The 17494-nt window shown below is 46.8% G+C and overlaps 6 protein-coding genes across 6 annotated transcripts; 2 read left to right on the top strand and 4 right to left on the bottom strand.

Moving 5' to 3' along the window:
• Positions 1 to 623: 623 nt before the first annotated feature.
• On the bottom strand, positions 624 to 2465 carry N7458_009314 (cytochrome P450; the record flags this gene model as incomplete). The annotated part of the gene is made up of 7 exons (XM_056912696.1): positions 624 to 976; positions 1037 to 1215; positions 1265 to 1440; positions 1487 to 1543; positions 1593 to 1943; positions 2056 to 2189; positions 2252 to 2465. 7 exons carry the CDS (start codon positions 2463 to 2465, stop codon positions 624 to 626), a joined length of 1464 nt encoding a protein of 487 aa, XP_056761545.1.
• Positions 2466 to 3379: 914 nt separating this feature from the next.
• N7458_009313 (uncharacterized protein) lies at positions 3380 to 3901 on the bottom strand (the record flags this gene model as incomplete). Its single annotated transcript, XM_056912695.1, has 1 exon — positions 3380 to 3901. The coding sequence occupies one exon, from the start codon at positions 3899 to 3901 to the stop codon at positions 3380 to 3382; it is 522 nt and encodes a 173-aa protein (XP_056761544.1).
• A 616-nt stretch (positions 3902 to 4517) lies between these two features.
• Positions 4518 to 8710, top strand: N7458_009312 (uncharacterized protein; the record flags this gene model as incomplete). The annotated part of the gene is made up of 3 exons (XM_056912694.1): positions 4518 to 4874; positions 4935 to 5859; positions 5931 to 8710. 3 exons carry the CDS (start codon positions 4518 to 4520, stop codon positions 8708 to 8710), a joined length of 4062 nt encoding a protein of 1353 aa, XP_056761543.1.
• A 195-nt stretch (positions 8711 to 8905) lies between these two features.
• Positions 8906 to 9444, bottom strand: N7458_009311 (RTA1 domain-containing protein; the record flags this gene model as incomplete). The annotated part of the gene is made up of 2 exons (XM_056912693.1): positions 8906 to 9358; positions 9415 to 9444. 2 exons carry the CDS (start codon positions 9442 to 9444, stop codon positions 8906 to 8908), a joined length of 483 nt encoding a protein of 160 aa, XP_056761542.1.
• A 2504-nt stretch (positions 9445 to 11948) lies between these two features.
• On the bottom strand, positions 11949 to 12799 carry N7458_009310 (TNT domain-containing protein; the record flags this gene model as incomplete). Its single annotated transcript, XM_056912692.1, has 2 exons — positions 11949 to 12590; positions 12710 to 12799. 2 exons carry the CDS (start codon positions 12797 to 12799, stop codon positions 11949 to 11951), a joined length of 732 nt encoding a protein of 243 aa, XP_056761541.1.
• Positions 12800 to 14590: 1791 nt separating this feature from the next.
• On the top strand, positions 14591 to 16158 carry N7458_009309 (hexose carrier protein; the record flags this gene model as incomplete). The annotated part of the gene is given in 5 exon segments (XM_056912691.1): positions 14591 to 14654; positions 14782 to 15343; positions 15401 to 15795; positions 15806 to 16015; positions 16034 to 16158. The coding sequence occupies 5 exon segments, from the start codon at positions 14591 to 14593 to the stop codon at positions 16156 to 16158; spliced, it is 1356 nt and encodes a 451-aa protein (XP_056761540.1).
• Positions 16159 to 17494: the final 1336 nt, after the last annotated feature.

The raw sequence follows: 17494 nt of genomic DNA, 5'->3' as shown, positions 1-17494 counted from the left end.
ATTATTTGTTCTCTTCGGGGTCTGGGGATCCTTATTCCCGCCACGTGCACCTTCCTTTTCCATGTGGTTTCGGCTAGAGTCTATTTGCAGTATACCTTCTTATCATCTCAGCCTTAGGGAGAGAATAGTTAAAATGTACTATTTCCGCCATTTTGGAACGAGATTAATGATCGTCTCAGGGGAAAGTGTCCATAGTACCCAGTTTTGCTCATCATTGCCTCGGCTTCGGAGTTGGTTCGGCACCATTGGTAGGAATTGTACCTTTGAAGGGGACTGTGCGAAGTCGCCTCACTTTCTGTGCCGCTCTCTGTGGATCAAAAAGAGCGGTCATTAAGGGCTCTTGAATAGTTGCTTTAGGGGATGTAGTCCACAGCTCAACCTGCCAGTAAACTGGCACCTTGGGTGTATTAGGCGTAGGTTGTAAAAGTTGCATGTATTCGTTTTGCCAGTACTGGACCAACAGACTACCTTGTGAGCTAGTTACAGGGCCCTAAAAACGAAAACAGGATCTTTTCATCGACCAAAGGCCTGATGGGTCTTACAGAAAAGTAGATCCCGGACAATCAGGCTCGCGACTTGTTTGATGTCTCGTCTTTCACACTGCCATCCGAGAGGAGTGGACATCATGTCTCCATATTTCGCGGCAAGACAATCAATCCAGGAGAGTCTCTTGCCTGTGCTCCAAGTATATAGTCGTGTCTGACATCGATATCACGCTCACGGGAAACTTGCGACACATCGAAATCAAATCGACGGAACACCGCAGCCAAGATCAGGAACATCTCTGCTCGTGCCAGATTGGTACCCAGGCAGGATCGTGTGCCTCTATTGAATGGCACAAGATACCGATCCAATCGTTGATTCCTCTCCAGCCAGCGCTCGGGGCGAAAAGTATAGGGCTCAGGGAAGATGTCTTCGTTCTGATGCGTTAGCGTAGCCGTCAGGCTGACCGTCGATCCCGCAGGGATCACATAGCCTTGACAACTTATAGATCTTTCTGGAAATACTCGGCCGATCCTATGAGTTACAGGATTACAAAGACAAAGTCCCTCCTGGACTATAGCAGCTAGATAAGGAAGTTGCTCCAACTTTGAGAGCGACGGAATCGTTTCTGAGATTACTTCTGGCATGGCGACTTTCAACTCCTCATACAGTCTTTTGCGTATTTCTGGATTCGCACAGACATGGTAAGCAGTACCACGTAGAACGTATGCCCTGCAGTAAATTTCAGCCTTTGCACCTTGGCGAGTACCATGAAACTTACGTAGTCCCTGAACCGGCTGTCACTAGACTGAATGCTTCATCACGGAGACGATCAGGTGTGAGCTCCGCCACTGGAAGCTTGCTGCCCAACAATTCGTGGAATATAGTCCGTTTAGTCTCAACTTTCTGGATCATTTCTTTCCTATTCCGAATTTCCTCTACCTGGCGCGACAGCCCCTGTACTTGGTAAGACAAAGCCATATTGTAATTACTCAACACATACACGTCTAAACTCCAGAATGTTTGTCATGGCAGGCGCGAGAATACTGTTCAATCCGTCCTAGATACCATAAGCTTTTGCATCCTTAATCATGGTAAGCAGGCCGTACCGGCAGAGAATAAGTAAAACGCATTGCCCATGGGATATGGATATTTATTAAGCTGACTTTCAAGAACGAATCAACGTCGTCAAAATCCTTTCGAGCAAAGTCTAATTTGCAGACATTGACAGGCTCGTGGCCAAAGCAATAGGCGTTTATTATGTCGAGAGTAACCGCGGCAAAAATGTATTTCATATTCACAGGCTGGTTTTCCTTGCATGCCAGGCTGAGTCGCTCACATAGAATGTGGATGGGCTTCCACATCACCGGAGCGAGATCATTGATGGACTTTTTCGAAAAGAATGGGCTTAAGGCGCTCCGGCGTAGGCGATGAAGCTCATGAGACGCAGTTCCAATGGTCTAATGAGTGGTATTGACGTAGTCAGTTATTACTGCTTCGGGGCTGTCTAATTAAACAAAGTCCTTCATTCGTCTCTGCTGTATTAAAACCACACAAATGGGCTCAACTCACCGCAGGGTATGGTCCAAAGGCCCCGGCTACTTGAGGCGGCTTGTCGACTCGGCCGTTGGTTTGATTGAAAACAGACTCAAGTAAGTCCGGATCATAGATGTGAGCTTCGTCAGGGTTGATCCGGACAACGGGGCCTAGTCATCGTCCTAGATCGGTGATCATGTTTCGGAACAAACTAACAAAACCATTTCCTTACCGAATTTGCGATGGAGCTCTTCCAGCTGGAATGTAAATTGACCATCAAGATACAGATCAAAATACCACTCATACAGATATGTGAATTTTGCGAGGAAAGGGCCAGGTATGTGAGATAAAGTATGAATAAAGTAGCGGTAGACAAGCAGCGTTGAAACGTAAACAAGAAACATGCACGCTGCATATTTTGCATAATCGAACGGAACGCCCTTCATCGTGTATATTGATAGGAAATAGTCGCCGAGCGTACGTTGATGGGAATTTTCACAATGAGTTCTCTTTCTCGAGTGCTGGCAGCTTGAATTGCAATATAATCATCGGTTACCCCGCTTGATAGCACAGCCTTGGCAATATCGGAAAAAATACGACGGAGCCAATCACAGAGGCAACCAGTTGGGCTCTAGGTGGCTGCTTTGATTGGAGTCATATAGGGCCCATCTACGCTCCCTTATAGGGAAGCAATGTGTCTGTATTTGCAGTGATTTCCTCATTCAAAGCAAGGACTGGACGGTGAAACGATAATTTTAATACAGATGTCACAGAAACTAACCCTGATACCCCTTTTACGCATGAAACAGCCATCTCATGCAGCCTATAAAGGCCAAAGAGCTACAATACATCCATAACTAGAAAGCTGCCTGAAACTCGGAGGAATTACAGTCAGTTAAAGATCTTTCGTCACAGATAATGGATAGACTCGCCTTAGATTACATTAGCTGGCATGTAAGCGCCGAAATCTCGAACACAAAAATCTTCCCTGAGCTTTGCCTATCTCCCTATTGCGCTTTGCCAGAGTTCCTTGTGCTTCAAATTAACACTTTGGGAGTAGTTAGTACAGGTGGTTATCGTGAGTCGATTCCGCATCAATAACAAGGTTGTTCCATGAATAATCAATACTAGAGTACATACATTGGATATAAACACAGGGCGAGTCCATCCCAACACAGACAGGACGCTTTCTTTTTCTTCAAATCTTCTTCCGCTGACACAGAAACTCGGATTTCAGGTCACTTTCATCATCCACAATATACCTTAGGGCAGAAATCATCGATTTTGTCCCAAGAGAGACTCATTTCAGCACTATCGCCCATCATATTCCAAAGGTCCAATAACACGCGGGTCCAGCACTTCATCCATCCGGGGAAGTCGTCATATTCGTCAATTCCGGCCACGCTTCGACAACCTTCACATACCGTATAGTATCATCTCGATGGTACTCTATTTCCTGCTCCAGAGCCTCCGCCGATGTACCTAGTAGCGTCCGGGGGCATTCCTCATCAATAACGATACACATTCGATATTTGTTGAATTTATCACGCTGGTGCTGTGCATCTACCCACTCCTCGAAGCGAGCGCGAATCGAATCGATTGATGCCCTATCAAACTGCGTCACATCTTCGATAACAGTAAGGCTGTGTCGAGCCCATATTCCTTCGTAAATCGCAGGATCTACCCCGGTGCTTTTGTTTGCACATTCTGCTGCTTCTGCAAAGAACGACTTTTTGATGCAGGCCTCGAGATACTTGATCACGGTAGAGAAGTGTGCGTCAGATTCAGAGGAGTAGGTTGTACGATAGATAATATATCCCCAGCTTGGATGGATCTTTAGCTTGTCAAATAGCTCCCACAGGGGGTAAGGTGGGCGAGGCATATTGTAGGTGACGAATGAGAAGCTTTGAATAGAACGAAGAAAAATGTATCTCAGAGATTCGAAGACTCCCAACCCTAGGAGCAGAGAAACCAGGGAAATAAACGCCGGTGCGTTGTGCGCTCTTCAATCTAGAGGAAATATCTAGAGGTCTTAGGGGAGTGGGAAGGAAAGAGCAAGCCAATTATTGAGGACCTGTCAAGCAAGGAAAGAGGCATACAAGACAAACAATTCATTGTGGAGTCTGGAGAGATCAATACTGTGTAGTTGGGCACACGGCCGTCACCCCTACCAGCATCTTATGATCTAAGGTAACTATAAAGGGGGTAGAGGCACTGATGACTAGGGCAGATAATGCAAAAACTAGTACAAATATGATTGGATCAAGAATATGATTAGCCGTTTTTCTGCGGGTATAATAGTTCATAAAACGGGATTTTGAACTATGGCGTCTATCCGACGCCGCACTGACCCCCACCGTATATCAGGGCATGAACTAAGCCAGCCTTGTAACTTTGTTCCTACCCCGCCATGAACAATTTGCTTCGCCCCACCTTGTCTCCTCCCATGAGACTTTCACCCAAAGTCCATAATAAGAAGCTATTCCGACAGACTCCCAATGTCACAATTCGCAGCTTCCTGGGCTGAAGCCCGACGTCGCTACACAGACGTGGCGGGTCTGGACCCAGATGACTCCCAGTTTCCCCATCCATCATCGATCGATGAGCTCCTCAAAGCACTGGAGGCCCAAAACCAAGGCTTTGCAGAGTTTAGATCTCGTAAAGGCAGATTCTTTCATGTCCTCTTCGAGGTCAGTAAGCCGATCAGCATCATCGCAAGTGTTGCTAGTAGTGAAGCTGGAGGAGCGTTCCCGGCCGCCGGGGTCTGCCTTGGGGCTTTATCGCACCTTATGACCACAGCGAAAGGGGTGTCTTCTGCGTACGACAATATTCTGGATTTGTTGGACAATTTGAAAGTGAGTTAGCTTTGAATGAATAAAGGTGTCAGAGACAGGTATCGCTGACCTGGAATACAGAACGTCCTGGTGCGCCTGAATATTTATGAACGCGCTGTGATCCCGGCTTCTTTGCAATCGCATTTTATCGAAATGCTTGTAACACTCATGGAAATCTTCGCATATTCCACCAAGACCATGAAGAAGGGTACTCGGGAGAGAATTTCTCGGTTCGCTAAGAATGCGCTACTCGGCGACGACGGAGTCATCTCGGGACTACTTGCTAAATTAGAGGTTCTTTCGAGGAACGAAGACCTGCTTGCAGGTGCAGAGACACTGGTAAAAACTCAACAGATTCTCGATTTACAACAGAAGACGAATCGAGATATACAAAATGTTCTTGAAAATTTATCTTCGCCAGCCCAGATACAACATCGCGCGGAACAACAGCTCAACAGAGCCAAGAGCATTCTTCAGCCTTCTGTGAATCCGGAGGATATATTCCAGGCAATCTCAAAGAAACGCGTTCCCGGGACGGGAAGTTGGGTGAGAGACCAACAAGCTTTTAAGGACTGGTTAGACAAGAAAGCCACCACGCTTTGTCTTGCTGGGAGTCCTGGGTTTGGAAAAAGCTTCATTGCCACTAGTATAATCTCCTTTCTACAAGAGGTGGCTCTGCAGAGTACAGAAGCTTCGCGGGACTCGGTAGCGTTCTTCTTCTTCAGGAACAACAACCCACAGACAAGGAAGATAGACCAATGTCTGAGAGACCTCGCATTCCAAATCTACAAAAGCGATGCGACATTCCAATCCTATTTTGACTCACGCTTCTCTTCTCCGGGAGAGGTTGAATCTCCCGAAAGCATTTGGAGAGAGGTCTTTCAGAATTACTTCCGACTACGGAAAGGTGCAAAGGGGATCTATCTTATCATAGACGGACTAGATGAAGCTTTCGAAGAGGACCGGGAGAGTCTTTTCAATCTTCTAGCCCCAGACAGTACATCCGGTATGATGTTGACATCCTTAGCAGGGTAGATTATGGCCTCTACCAATAAGATTGAACTAACATGGTTGCAGACCACGCTATTCTGAAAATTCAAATTGTCCTGACTGGACGGCAACATGTCTTCAATGAGCTAACTATGGTGACAAATGAACTTTTTCCAACAATTCATGTCGATCGATTCAAGAATAGCCGAGACATGACTCAGTACATCAACCTCAGCATTGCAAAATCGCGATCCCTTGCTCGTTTTCCAAAGTTGAAGAAAGAGATCGCCGATACCTTGACGATGAAATCACAAGGAATGTTCCTTTGGGTTGATCTAATGATTAGAGAACTTGGCCATAAGTCTCGTCCTGAAAACTTACGCGAGGCCTTGCATAGAGCACCAAAGGGTCTGAATGAAAAGGTGCGGAATGTCCTCGAGAATTACAGCTTAATGTTCGAGGACGAAGATGAGGCGGGCGATTTCAATGCTATCTTATCCTGGGTTGCGTGCGCTGCGGAACCTTTACCTCTTGCGGTCATGGATGATGTACTTTGCCGTCGAGTTGGTGACGAAGAAGGTATCCCGAAACTCGAGGAGAGGCTTAGGTCTGAGTGGGGAGTACTTTTGGATTTAAACCGCGACGATGGGTTGACCACCGATGATCTCGAGGGCGATCCTCTTAAATTCTACAAAGCATTGGGGGCCATCGACATTCAGAAAAACAACAATGAAGAAACAGAGCCAGAGGTTGATTATGCTTCCAACCCCAATTCAACGAAGGTCGTCTTTTGCCATGCATCTATTGGCGAGATTTTCAAGAATGGCGTCCAGGGGAAAGTGTCCTCTGAGGAACAACATCCTGCTGTTGGTGTCGATATCGCCGAGAGCGCCATGATAACATTGCGTGAGTGTCTGGAAACTATCTGTTGCAAAACGCAGAATAACACCAAGTACGAGTCTTTGCGAAAGTATGCTATTCGCAGGTGGCCTGATCATGTGAAGTTGGCTTGCAAGCATGTCGATGGAGTTGATGATGAAAATCTCAAGGTAGCCTCGGGCCTTGCGCTGTTGAAACTCCTTAAAGACGAAGAATTCATGCAAGACTGGTTGCCGGAGGTTTCTCTCGAAATTTTCAATATGGAAACTCTTGATGCTATCATCGTGATTGTCAAGCAATGCGCGACCGCGGAATCGATCCCGAGTGGGACCCGTGAATGGCTCGAAGACGTTATGGCTCGTCCGAGTGGGCTGTTCCTCCCATCAAGGAGATTGGTAGCAAAACAGTGGCTCCAAGGAGACACCTGGGACACTGATTTGTGCATAAAGATCGTTCATCGTGTGTCATGTCTAGAAAATGGTCAAGTTGGAGTTGACACTGCCCAGATGCTGTCAGCAAGAATGGTCCTGGAAGCCGCGGAAAGCGCAGGATTGGAGCAGAATGCCGAATGGCACCGAAGACTCGCCATGTCACTTCGTGAAATTGGATACTTTGACGACGCAGAGACCCATTTCCAGGCTGCTATTGCCCTAGACGAGCGGAACTGGCGGGCTCTCAGCGGCCTTGCCCGCGTGGAGAAAATGCGAGGCTGTAATCAAGAGGCCCTGAATCTCTACAAGTCGAGTTCAGAAATTTTGAGATCACTTTATAGTCCCGAAACAGCCGACAAAATACACACGCAAAACCTTGCGGGCTCATATGAAGACATCGCGGATGCAGCAATTGCAGCGGGAGACCGACAAACCGCATTAGCATTCTATAAGAAGTCTCTCGACTTGACGATGGGTCAAAACCAGGTGGTGGTTAAATATCTCAAAATTCTTCCTGATAATGACATTGCAGAGATTGTTCGTGTCATAAAAAGCTTGGAAGTGCCGATTGAAGGGGACAATCGGGAGAACTTCAACTATCTGACGTCCTTGTTCTTGAGTCATTCAGCCTTTCTTCAGGCTTATGAGGAGTACTGGAAAGTCGCAGCGGCTTTCAAGTCAAATGGAGAGATAGAGTGGCTGGAAAAGGCCTATCGTGCAACAATCGCAGTTGCACGGAATGATCAACTTCCAATCATAGAATTTGCTCTCAACCTTATGCTCGCCGATTTGTTCTACGTCTATGATAGCAAGCAAGAGAAAGCATTGCAGATCTGGAAGACAGCGTTGCAATTCCCAGCGACATTCATGTCCTCGGACAGCCTTCTGAAATATCTACACACCTACGTTGGTAAGGATTACGCAGTTGGTCTGCTTCAGAAGGCCTTCGACATAGGAATATGCACACCTGAAGCCGACCAACACCTCAAAGCCCTGGAAGAAGTCTGTGTCAGCACCAACAGCCTGGTTGAAAATCTGCCCTCGTATACCATGTTGCCGCTCCAGAGCCTTGTATTGGGTTCCTGGAAATTGTTGGCTGGACGACGCGAGGAAGGGTATGCGTTGCTTCGCCCTTTTATGCAGATTGCGACTTCCGGTGCGTACAGTGATGACAAACTGGGCGCCCAACAGAGGAATTACATCACTTCGAAGATCCTTATCGGGACAGGAGATGAAGCCAGGGCAATCTCGCTTATGCAGACATACTCTGTATCGGAAATTTTCCTTGTTATCTGCTACGGACGCTGTGGATTGATGGATACCCGGTGGAAAGGTGGCTACAGTTGCAAGATCTGCTTAGTGGACCTATGTGGAGATTGTACGGAAGTTCTCAAACAGGGCGGCCAACTTCCAGTCAATGTTTGTAGTCCCAGTCACTCCTGGGTTCACATTCCAGGTCCAGACACTCCAACGAAGGAAGGCGAGATCTGTTACAACGGCGAGGTAATCTCAATAACCAAATTCTACCTGGATATTTGGGATGAATGGCAACTGTAATTCCTTTCAGGCATAGATAGATCAGCACAATAGAGGAATATGAAGCAAAAGGAATGAACATGACATCTATTAGAGATAACAACCTTATGATCCACAAATTAGCATCCGAAATCTAATCGGGTACAGCCACACTAGAAGAAGCCAGCAAGGTCCTGCATATCATTACTGTCTCTAGTCATCCCTGGATATGAAGTCTCACTGGACGTTCCTGTATCCAGTGTCATTCAACATCTCAACATCCTCATTTGAGCCATTTGTTGACTTGAAGAGAATGTTGCTTGGGTGAAAAATATTGAACAAAATACAACACATCATCATCAGAGATGCGTCAAAGATATAAACAAAGGCTTCTTTGCTTTGAAGATACCCGGTGCTCCCTTGCACATATTCAGCCACTCGATAGATCGATCGGATCATGATCAAAGTACTTGGGGAATACAGCACTATCATGTATCGCGTCCAGGGGATAGTGGTTTGGACCATGAAATGCATTGGGGTTGCGAGCATTTGACGATGGAAGACGGCGGAGACAACAATGAAAAAGCCGAATGAGATGATCTGCACAACCAGACCTGCCACGATCACATTTTGCCCGAGTTTCATCATCGACTCGGACTTGGCACTCGATAGCATGCCGCCACCTAGGAACTATTGTGTGAGTCTTGCTTTTATTCTAAAAAGAGGAGGACGTCTCTAAAGCTTACCGCCGCACTGCATAAGAAATGAAACCACATCACCAGTAACGAAGATTTTCGTTAACCATGAGGGCCTGACCAACGCGTTTGAGGCACCTTTCTATAGTAGAATGATTCGTCCGAGAATCATATAGATCGATGCCGCGAATAAAGAGGGCGCTAAAAGGAGGAATAGCTCTTGGGCAACGTAGGACATGGTTGTCCAATTCGGGGGTTGTTCTGCGCTGTCGTATCTCACTGCATATCCGAAGGCCTCAACTGAAAATCGAGTGAAATAATTAGTGTGCTGGACATTATAACCTCTTCGGGAAAGAAAATTAAAACGCGCTCACATAATCCACCTATGATAAAAGGTATGAAGAACCAGCTTTTATTGCGATACACCTGCCAGAGGTGGCCTGCAATACTCAGAGCAAAGAAAATTGCGAATGCCACTGCTGCCCCTGAAGATGGGTTGTATTTATAAAGCTTAAACGAGGAGCTCATTTTGAGAGACAACAAAAGACAAGAACAGAAAAAGAGTGAAAAGAATGGACTGCAGGCTAGCAACGTACCCTGGCCTTTGTCAGGGGCAGATTGAAAAAAAGTTTGATGACACAAGACGACAAATGTTATGCGGTATATTATATACAAAAACAATGCCGTTTCCCTATTTCAGCGCCATTGTCTATATGCCACTACAAATGGATGATACTGGCTCTGTCTAGGCAATACAGTTTGATAGCCAAGCAATGAAAAGCTTCGATGCACGCGTCCACCTATTAATAGGATCCAGGTGGTTGGACTGCGAATAAGAGTACGGTCAAACCTTCGATTAGATTGACCAATTTCTTTTTCCATTTCTCTATTAGCCCACCTTTATCTAGATGATGCACGAGTACGAACGTTAAGTTTTGCGCTTGTGGGAGATCCTGGCTGGATCAATCAATCAATCAATCAACACTCTATTAACCTGATGCAGCCTAACTAGTGGCGTAATGGCTTGCAGGCGCTTCCTCCGGCGGAAGGCAAGAGTATTCCGAACGCCAGTCCCGCGCGTGAAACAGTAGATACATAGGAAAACGGCGTATTGCCATATAAAACCAGCCAGAAAACAGTACCAAAACGCCCTCAATGTCCTCAATCCCACGATGAATCTTTCAATCAGCCCTCACAATAGCCTGCTGCTTCCTCTGCATCTCCATCTCTGCCCTCTTTGGTATCCCTCTCCTCCTGCTCCGTCTCGATTTGTGGCGTTCGCTAGTGTTGGATGTAGTCTTCCAAGACCTCTCGGTAGGCCTCGGGTGTCGGTGTTCCTAATACCCATCGTCTTCACTACCTGCGCCTGCCAGTCTATCCTGGCTCGTTGTTCCGTCGCCTTCTTTTGGTGGTTCTGGCTCGATTTCGACGTGTCGGAACCGCTCCAGAAGGCCCGTTTGAAGCATGAATTCGGCCACGTAGCGGGTGGCCTACGAGTGTGATATAATTGCATCGTAATCGGTCGAGTCGCCAAGATCAGTCGCCCTGACCTTGTCTAGGAAGATCTTCCTCAGATCAGCGTACAACGGGCACTGCATCAAGATATGTCTCGGTGTTTGAGACCCCTCTCCGCAGTAGCACTCATCTGATTCGACCGCCTTGATTTTGAATAAGAAGTGGTTCAGTGCAATGCGCATTGATCGCATCTGAATCAGAATCGAGATGTATGGCTTCGACAGAGATTCGAATAGCCGAAGCACCTTCTTGTCTGGGGCCTTCACTAATCGCTGGTTCGGTTTACCAGTTGTCTCCTTTGCGCAGGGTCTGAAGGGGTTAATAATAATAGTGGAGCGGCAAGAGCAGTGTCTTCATTCCATAATAGAAGTAAAATCCAAAAATCAAAAACATACAACAGCCAGGATTCGCATGTGGTCACCCACCATACTACTAACTGGCCGGCGTGTGGCTTAAGTACGGCTGAGCGGACGGGAAGCCCTGTTCTCCACACCCTATGGTCGTATGTAGCAATAATTGCACAAAAGAGACTTATATCCTCCGAATATACCTAAAGACAAGGTGAGCACCGATTTAACATCGCGCGACCAAGGGTGACCAGGATGAGTGCATGGGTAATAGAGAGGGTGAGAAGTCGGCTGAAGACCTATCTTGCAATTGCCAAACTGACCCTCCTCGTCCCTGAACTTTTAGCATTTGTATATATTATCGATTTTAGCTCAGCATTAGCTAAATTAACGTCAATGCTGAAATCAATATTGCGGTGGGCCAAAACCCAGTACTTTGCTCGTTGTCCAGGGTCACCTAAGAGAATATAGACGTCTACGGGCGGTTAGCTCCGCTCGGCATACGCAACAACAATTACATATCGTCCTCGATTTTTCGCTCACAGTTCACCTATTCTCATCCTCTCCGATCCCTAGGTATACAAGCTGAATAGAAATATAGTCCCTTTGGATGACAATTGAAACAATCTATCACACATGACCGGAATACATCTCTGGACCCTGTTGTAACCCCGGTATGATTATGATTAGTGCACGGGAATATAGACGAAGCCAACAGGAAGACTATTGGGGAGGGGTAGGCAAATAATCTGCAGCAAAGTCTGCAGCCTCATCATACTCCCTCTTCTCCAAGATCTTCAGCTTGTTGGAACCAACCAAACCCGCCACGGTGTCGTTCCCTTGCAAGACAAATTGCGTACCAAGGCCCGGCTGCTCAAACCAGCCCGTGATCGGTCCCAACGCGACAGTAATTGGTTCCAGCACTTGATACACATGGTAGTTGTAGGGAAAGCTGCTATTCTCTGGTGCGAACAAATTCTTAGGTGGCAGGGCGCGCTCGATGTAAGGTGCACCGAGGGGAGACAAGAAGGTACCGTTTGGGTCTCCAAATCGGTCTATTTTTCGTCCTTTCTCCAAGGTTGCAATGCCAACGATGGGTGTCTGATTGGTGGTGTTTGCGAACCCGTTGGCGCCAGGGAAGATGAGAAAGGCGTTCGGATCTGAGACGTTTACGCTATACTTTGCGAGAAATTCGTAGGGGCACAGGTCTCCAAAGCGGTAGTATGTTGCAACTTCTGTGGAAAGGGGGAAGTATCGGGGCAGATCGATTGGACCGAGGCGTGGATCACCACACACAGCTGTCTTATTTTGAAAGGTGATTCCTTTGCAGGGATCGGGGTAGCATCTTGCTGGGTAATCAGAATCCTACGTACGAAAGAGTATACATACGTCAATAAAATTCAAGATCAAAGGAAGATCGCTAGCTTATCATGGAAGAGCCTTGGTAGCTCAGAATATGAGGTCTGAACAAAAATAAAACAAACCTTGTTGCCATTGGTAGGCTTCAGCGTGACATAGGATGAAGTATCGGCCAGCGCGGCTCCAAAGAGGAGAGTGAGGATCGCAATCCGCATATTGACAGGTCGGTTTGGTAGAACAACAGGAGAAATCTCGGTGAGAATCGTACCTAGGATTGACCCCTAGATGTGAAGCGCATGGAAACATCCAGCTTCCCCTCACCAGATTATATATTTTTGTCAAGGTCTGTCTCTGTTGAAACCATAGCGTAACGTTTGGTTGGAATTTGAGCCCAGGAATGTATTCTCTGTTTGCCTTTTCGGTTCTATGTATCATTTGCTGGCTTCTTGGTCAAAGCAAGTACATTCAACATGGCAGAGTAATACTCCATTCTCCATTCATTTTCGTGAATGTGGCGTCGCATCATATGCTCTCGATTTTAGAATTCACATTGGACAGGCATGTACTTTGTGTTAATTGGATTTCGATCAATTGGGGGGTATTGAACGTGGGAAAAGTAAGTCCAAGGCAGGCTTAAATACTTCAGCAACCAGTCCCGAATTTAATGTTTACTCCTTAGTGGCCGCTCAGAGCGACTCCATACCCTTTCACTAACTATAACAATCTTCAAATCAAAACAACTCGACCCAAACGCATCAATTATTCCAGAGCAGACTATGAGTCCGACGCTATTTTGGGACCTGGGATATATGTACAATTTATAATTCTCTACGTGCCATAAACAGCTTGACGTAAAAAAGATCAACAAACAAAAGCCAAACGATGGTGATGCTTTCCCAGCGCCCATCGTTCGGTGCTGCCCCTTCAGGCGGGTTTGGAGGGCGGCAGTTCGCCCACCTAAATATTCTTCACCCAGAGAGGTGAAGCCCTGCCAAAAAATGTGCCTTTATACTTTTTGATCAAGCGACATATTTCGCGATGCGGAAGCAGACACCACGTCCTTGCCTCTCGGGCAGTTGCCGCCAGTTGCCCTCGCCCTTTTCCACGTTCCCTTCACTTCATTCCCATCCCTCTGCCGTTTCTTCTTGGTCAACGTGATATGGTAGTCCCTGGAATTCGCCATCCAATTTTTTGGCTGATCCCGAGGGCGAATATATGTCCATTTACTGTCCCGGACCAATGCCATATACTGCCAAGGGACCAAGCATGTTGACATGCCGAACGCGCGGGGGAAATCCTCTCTTCTTCAAGCGTCTTGCACACAGTTTGTGGCCTATATAGATTGAATCTAGGCCATGCTTCGGCCCTTCACATTCACGATATATCCCCAATTCCACGCTCAACGGTACTTTTATCAGACCAGTACACGCGGGCGTGATCAACTGGGGTAAACAAACGATACTGGTGTGCCCGCTGGGGCCACTTGCGGCATGTTATTCATTAATTTAGGTAACACGCGGGATTTCAGTCATAAAATACAAGATTTAGGCTTTCTTGTCTTCGGTAAGCCTTTGTAGGAGGATAGAGCGAGGTCTCAAGACGCTTATTCCGGGTTTAGATTCCTTTTTCCTAGTATATCGGATAGTTGAGAGAAATATCTACGGAGAGCGCTGTTGAATACGCTTATAACCCCAATTGATGGCATGTAGCTTATTTACGCTCTGTAAGCTCGGGTGTAAGGTCTTTTGAGTAATCTATGCAAATTTGTAGCAACGTCTGCACTAAAGATAGCTATTTAACAGAGATATCTGATGAAGCTGATCCCTTCGTCTGACTGTCTGTGTCGTCAGTGATTGTCTCTGTAAATTCAATCAGTTCAATTTAGAAATTACGGTGTGGGTAAACAGTAAGGCATAGCTAAATCGAAGGTCAGTTTGTGCTCTATTACATAGATGGGGATGATCATGACCATCTTCAGGTTGCACAACCGGCTAAGCAACAGAATAATGGCCGGAGATGCACCGACCTGGGGATTCCGGGATCCCCCAGAAATTGCGGAGTACACCCACGGTAGTCCACCCTTGTGAAGTATAAAGACTGGGAATATTCTGTCACATCACGCACGTCTCACATAAAAATCAGACACTTTGCCATACAAGGAGCTCCTTATAGTCTCCCACATTTCTTGGTCTCAAAGGCCAAAGGCTTGTGAATGCAGTTACATTTTGTTGCTCTATTGGCTTCCTCCTTTTGGGCTATGATCTGGGTTTTATGGGCGGGTTGACCACGTCTCCCGAATTCTTCGATGTGTTCGGGAGCCCTAGCGCTGCCTTGCTAGCTTTCCTCGTGGCATCGTATGAAGTTGGTGCGATGATAGGAGCAGTATTCCAGTTCTTCCAGGACGATCGGTACGGCCGCAAGCCTAACAATATTGCCGGTGCAGTCATTGTCGCTGTAGGAGCAATTGTTCAGACAACAACATACGGTCTTGCGCAATTCCTCGTCGGTCGTATTGTCGCGGAGTTTGGGTTGGGTATGATGACAACCGTCCTTCCGATCTGGCTATCTGGCTATTGGAGTGTACTTCTCCCCAAGTCGAGAGGTCAGATGATGGCTATGCAGCTGTCGAATCTCATCGTCGGTCTGATCTTGGCGAACTGGTTGGACTACGGAATGGCATCGTATTCCGGATCGATACAGTGGAGATTCCCATGTGCGTTCCAAATCGTCTTCGCCTTCATCGTTCTCATCTTTATGCCGTTACTTCCTGAGTCACCCCGATACCTTTGAACCAAGGGAAATATAGCCCAACATAGGATATGCCTGTCTGCTTTACCTGGGAAAGCCACCAGCGACCCCGAGATTGTGGAAGAGCTCAAGGAGATCCAATATGCCTTGACTATGGAAGCGGATGATGCTGGCTCCTGGAGCGACGTTTTAAAAGACAATGGGATCAGTGGATTTACAAGAGTTGCCATTGCGTCCTCGGCCAACTTCTGTCAACAACCATCGAGATGCAGGGTTATGTCGTCTTTGGGTCCATACGTGTTTCAGAACTCGATAGGGATATCCAGGAAGGATGCGATGCTTGTATCCGGCGTTTTGCAGGTCTTCTATTTCCTAAGCATTCTGATTCCTTGGTATGCCCTTGATCGTGTAGGCCGTCGAACGCTTTTTATGACTGGCTCTTCGGGCATGGGCATCTGCTTTTGTTGGTATAGGGACCAAAGGTCTCGAAAATGCCGCAGCAGTGGTTTTGTATATTTTCTGGACATTATTTACGCTGGGATGGCAGTCCAACATGTGGATCTATCCCAGCGAACCCCTGCCCCTGAAACTCAGATTACGGGGTGGCGCTTTGGCTGTTGTCTCACAGTGGCTGTTCACCTTTCTGGTTGTGGAAGTCACCCCAGTGATGATTAAGAACATTGGTTCCAAGAGCTAACTAGTTAGTTATATTGTTTTCACGGTCATCAACTTTGCATGCGTCCCACTAGTGTATTTTACTTACCTGGAGACGAGCAAAATGCCGCTCGAGGCAGTCGACCTATTCTTTGCCGATCGGGATGGCTAACGGCCATCGATTTGGCACGTGGCCAAGGATTCCACAAAATCCCAGTTCATTGCGGAGGTTGAGAGACAGTTGCAAGAGCGAGCGGGGACTTCACCCGATATCCATGAGAAAATTGAGGGATACGAATCGGAGCATCTGGAAGAGCAGCCCGCGTTTTGATTGCCCGACCGTTTGTCCCTTGGGCAATGCGCAAACAGGTTTGTGCAAGAGGGTTCCTGGGTGGAATGAATATCAAATTAACCGAATTTTGGGAGCAGGTTTTGAGATTAAACAGCCTAAATGAATTACCGTTGTCCGTATGTTTAGCCTCGCTAGTTATGACACGCTGGTTCAGGAGAAACTTGGCAAAGCTTGTCTTTGCATTAAAGTTTATTGGGAATTCAAGAATTCAATTTGACACGAAAGTCTATTTGTCAAATGCGAGACACCTATCGGACTGCAGTTGCCTGTGTTCCTGTAAATTATCCTGCCCCGAGGCAATAATTACTTCATGTACTGCCGGACGCGAGTCTAAGGGAACTACGGCGGTGTCCAGGGCGTTCGGGTGAAGCAACGAAGTACAAAAATGAACAAAATCCAAAAAACATACAACAGCCAGGATTCGCATGTGGTCACCCACCATACTACTAACTGGCCGGCGTGTGGCTTAAGTACGGCTGAGCGGACGGGAAGCCCTGTTCTCCACACCCTATGGTCGTATGTACCCGAAACCAAATGGAAGCCGCTTATATTCTTTGCAAATTATAAAGTTTTTTTGACCATAGACGCGCTGGTAGCGGTCTCGCAACAGAAGACGGGGGCTTATGGGATTACGATACAACGACGTCTCTATGTCCTTCTACGGTAGTTTCTAGCCACTAGAACTAGATGGCTATTTCTTATGCAACAAGCTCTAGGATAGCTATCATTAAGCGCCGAGAAAGGACATCATTCTTGACGACAGAGGCTAAGGGTTTGTAAAGAAATATGACTGACAACCAAATTTTTGAGCGCCAATCTCAAGGATGCCAGGGTCTGGTCTAAGCATCCAATAATACCACTGGAGTACCGATGAGGTGTTTCAACGAGGAGTCCAAAGAAAGATTTAGCCTCCGCCAGAATTCGGCCAATTGACATTGATGGTTTAATATATATAGGCGACATCTGGGATGGCTAAAGACGTCGTACGACACCTGGGAAAATTGCCGACCCAGTCTTTTTTAGTGTTCTTTGGGGAGACGGGGTTATAGTACACCTCTACCCCCTTTCCAGCGACTGTGACTGGACGGTGGCTGTGGAACTGTTTATATACCTATATATTATGGCCTACAGTACTCGGATCAAAATTTCAGCCCCG

This window comes from Penicillium daleae (genome assembly GCF_028827525.1).
Source record: "Penicillium daleae strain IBT 16125 chromosome Unknown utg000008l_segment0_segment0, whole genome shotgun sequence".
Lineage (NCBI taxonomy): Eukaryota > Fungi > Ascomycota > Eurotiomycetes > Eurotiales > Aspergillaceae > Penicillium > Penicillium daleae.
The sequence above is the reverse complement of the archived record's forward strand: the minus strand, read 5'-3'. Positions and strand labels throughout refer to the sequence as shown.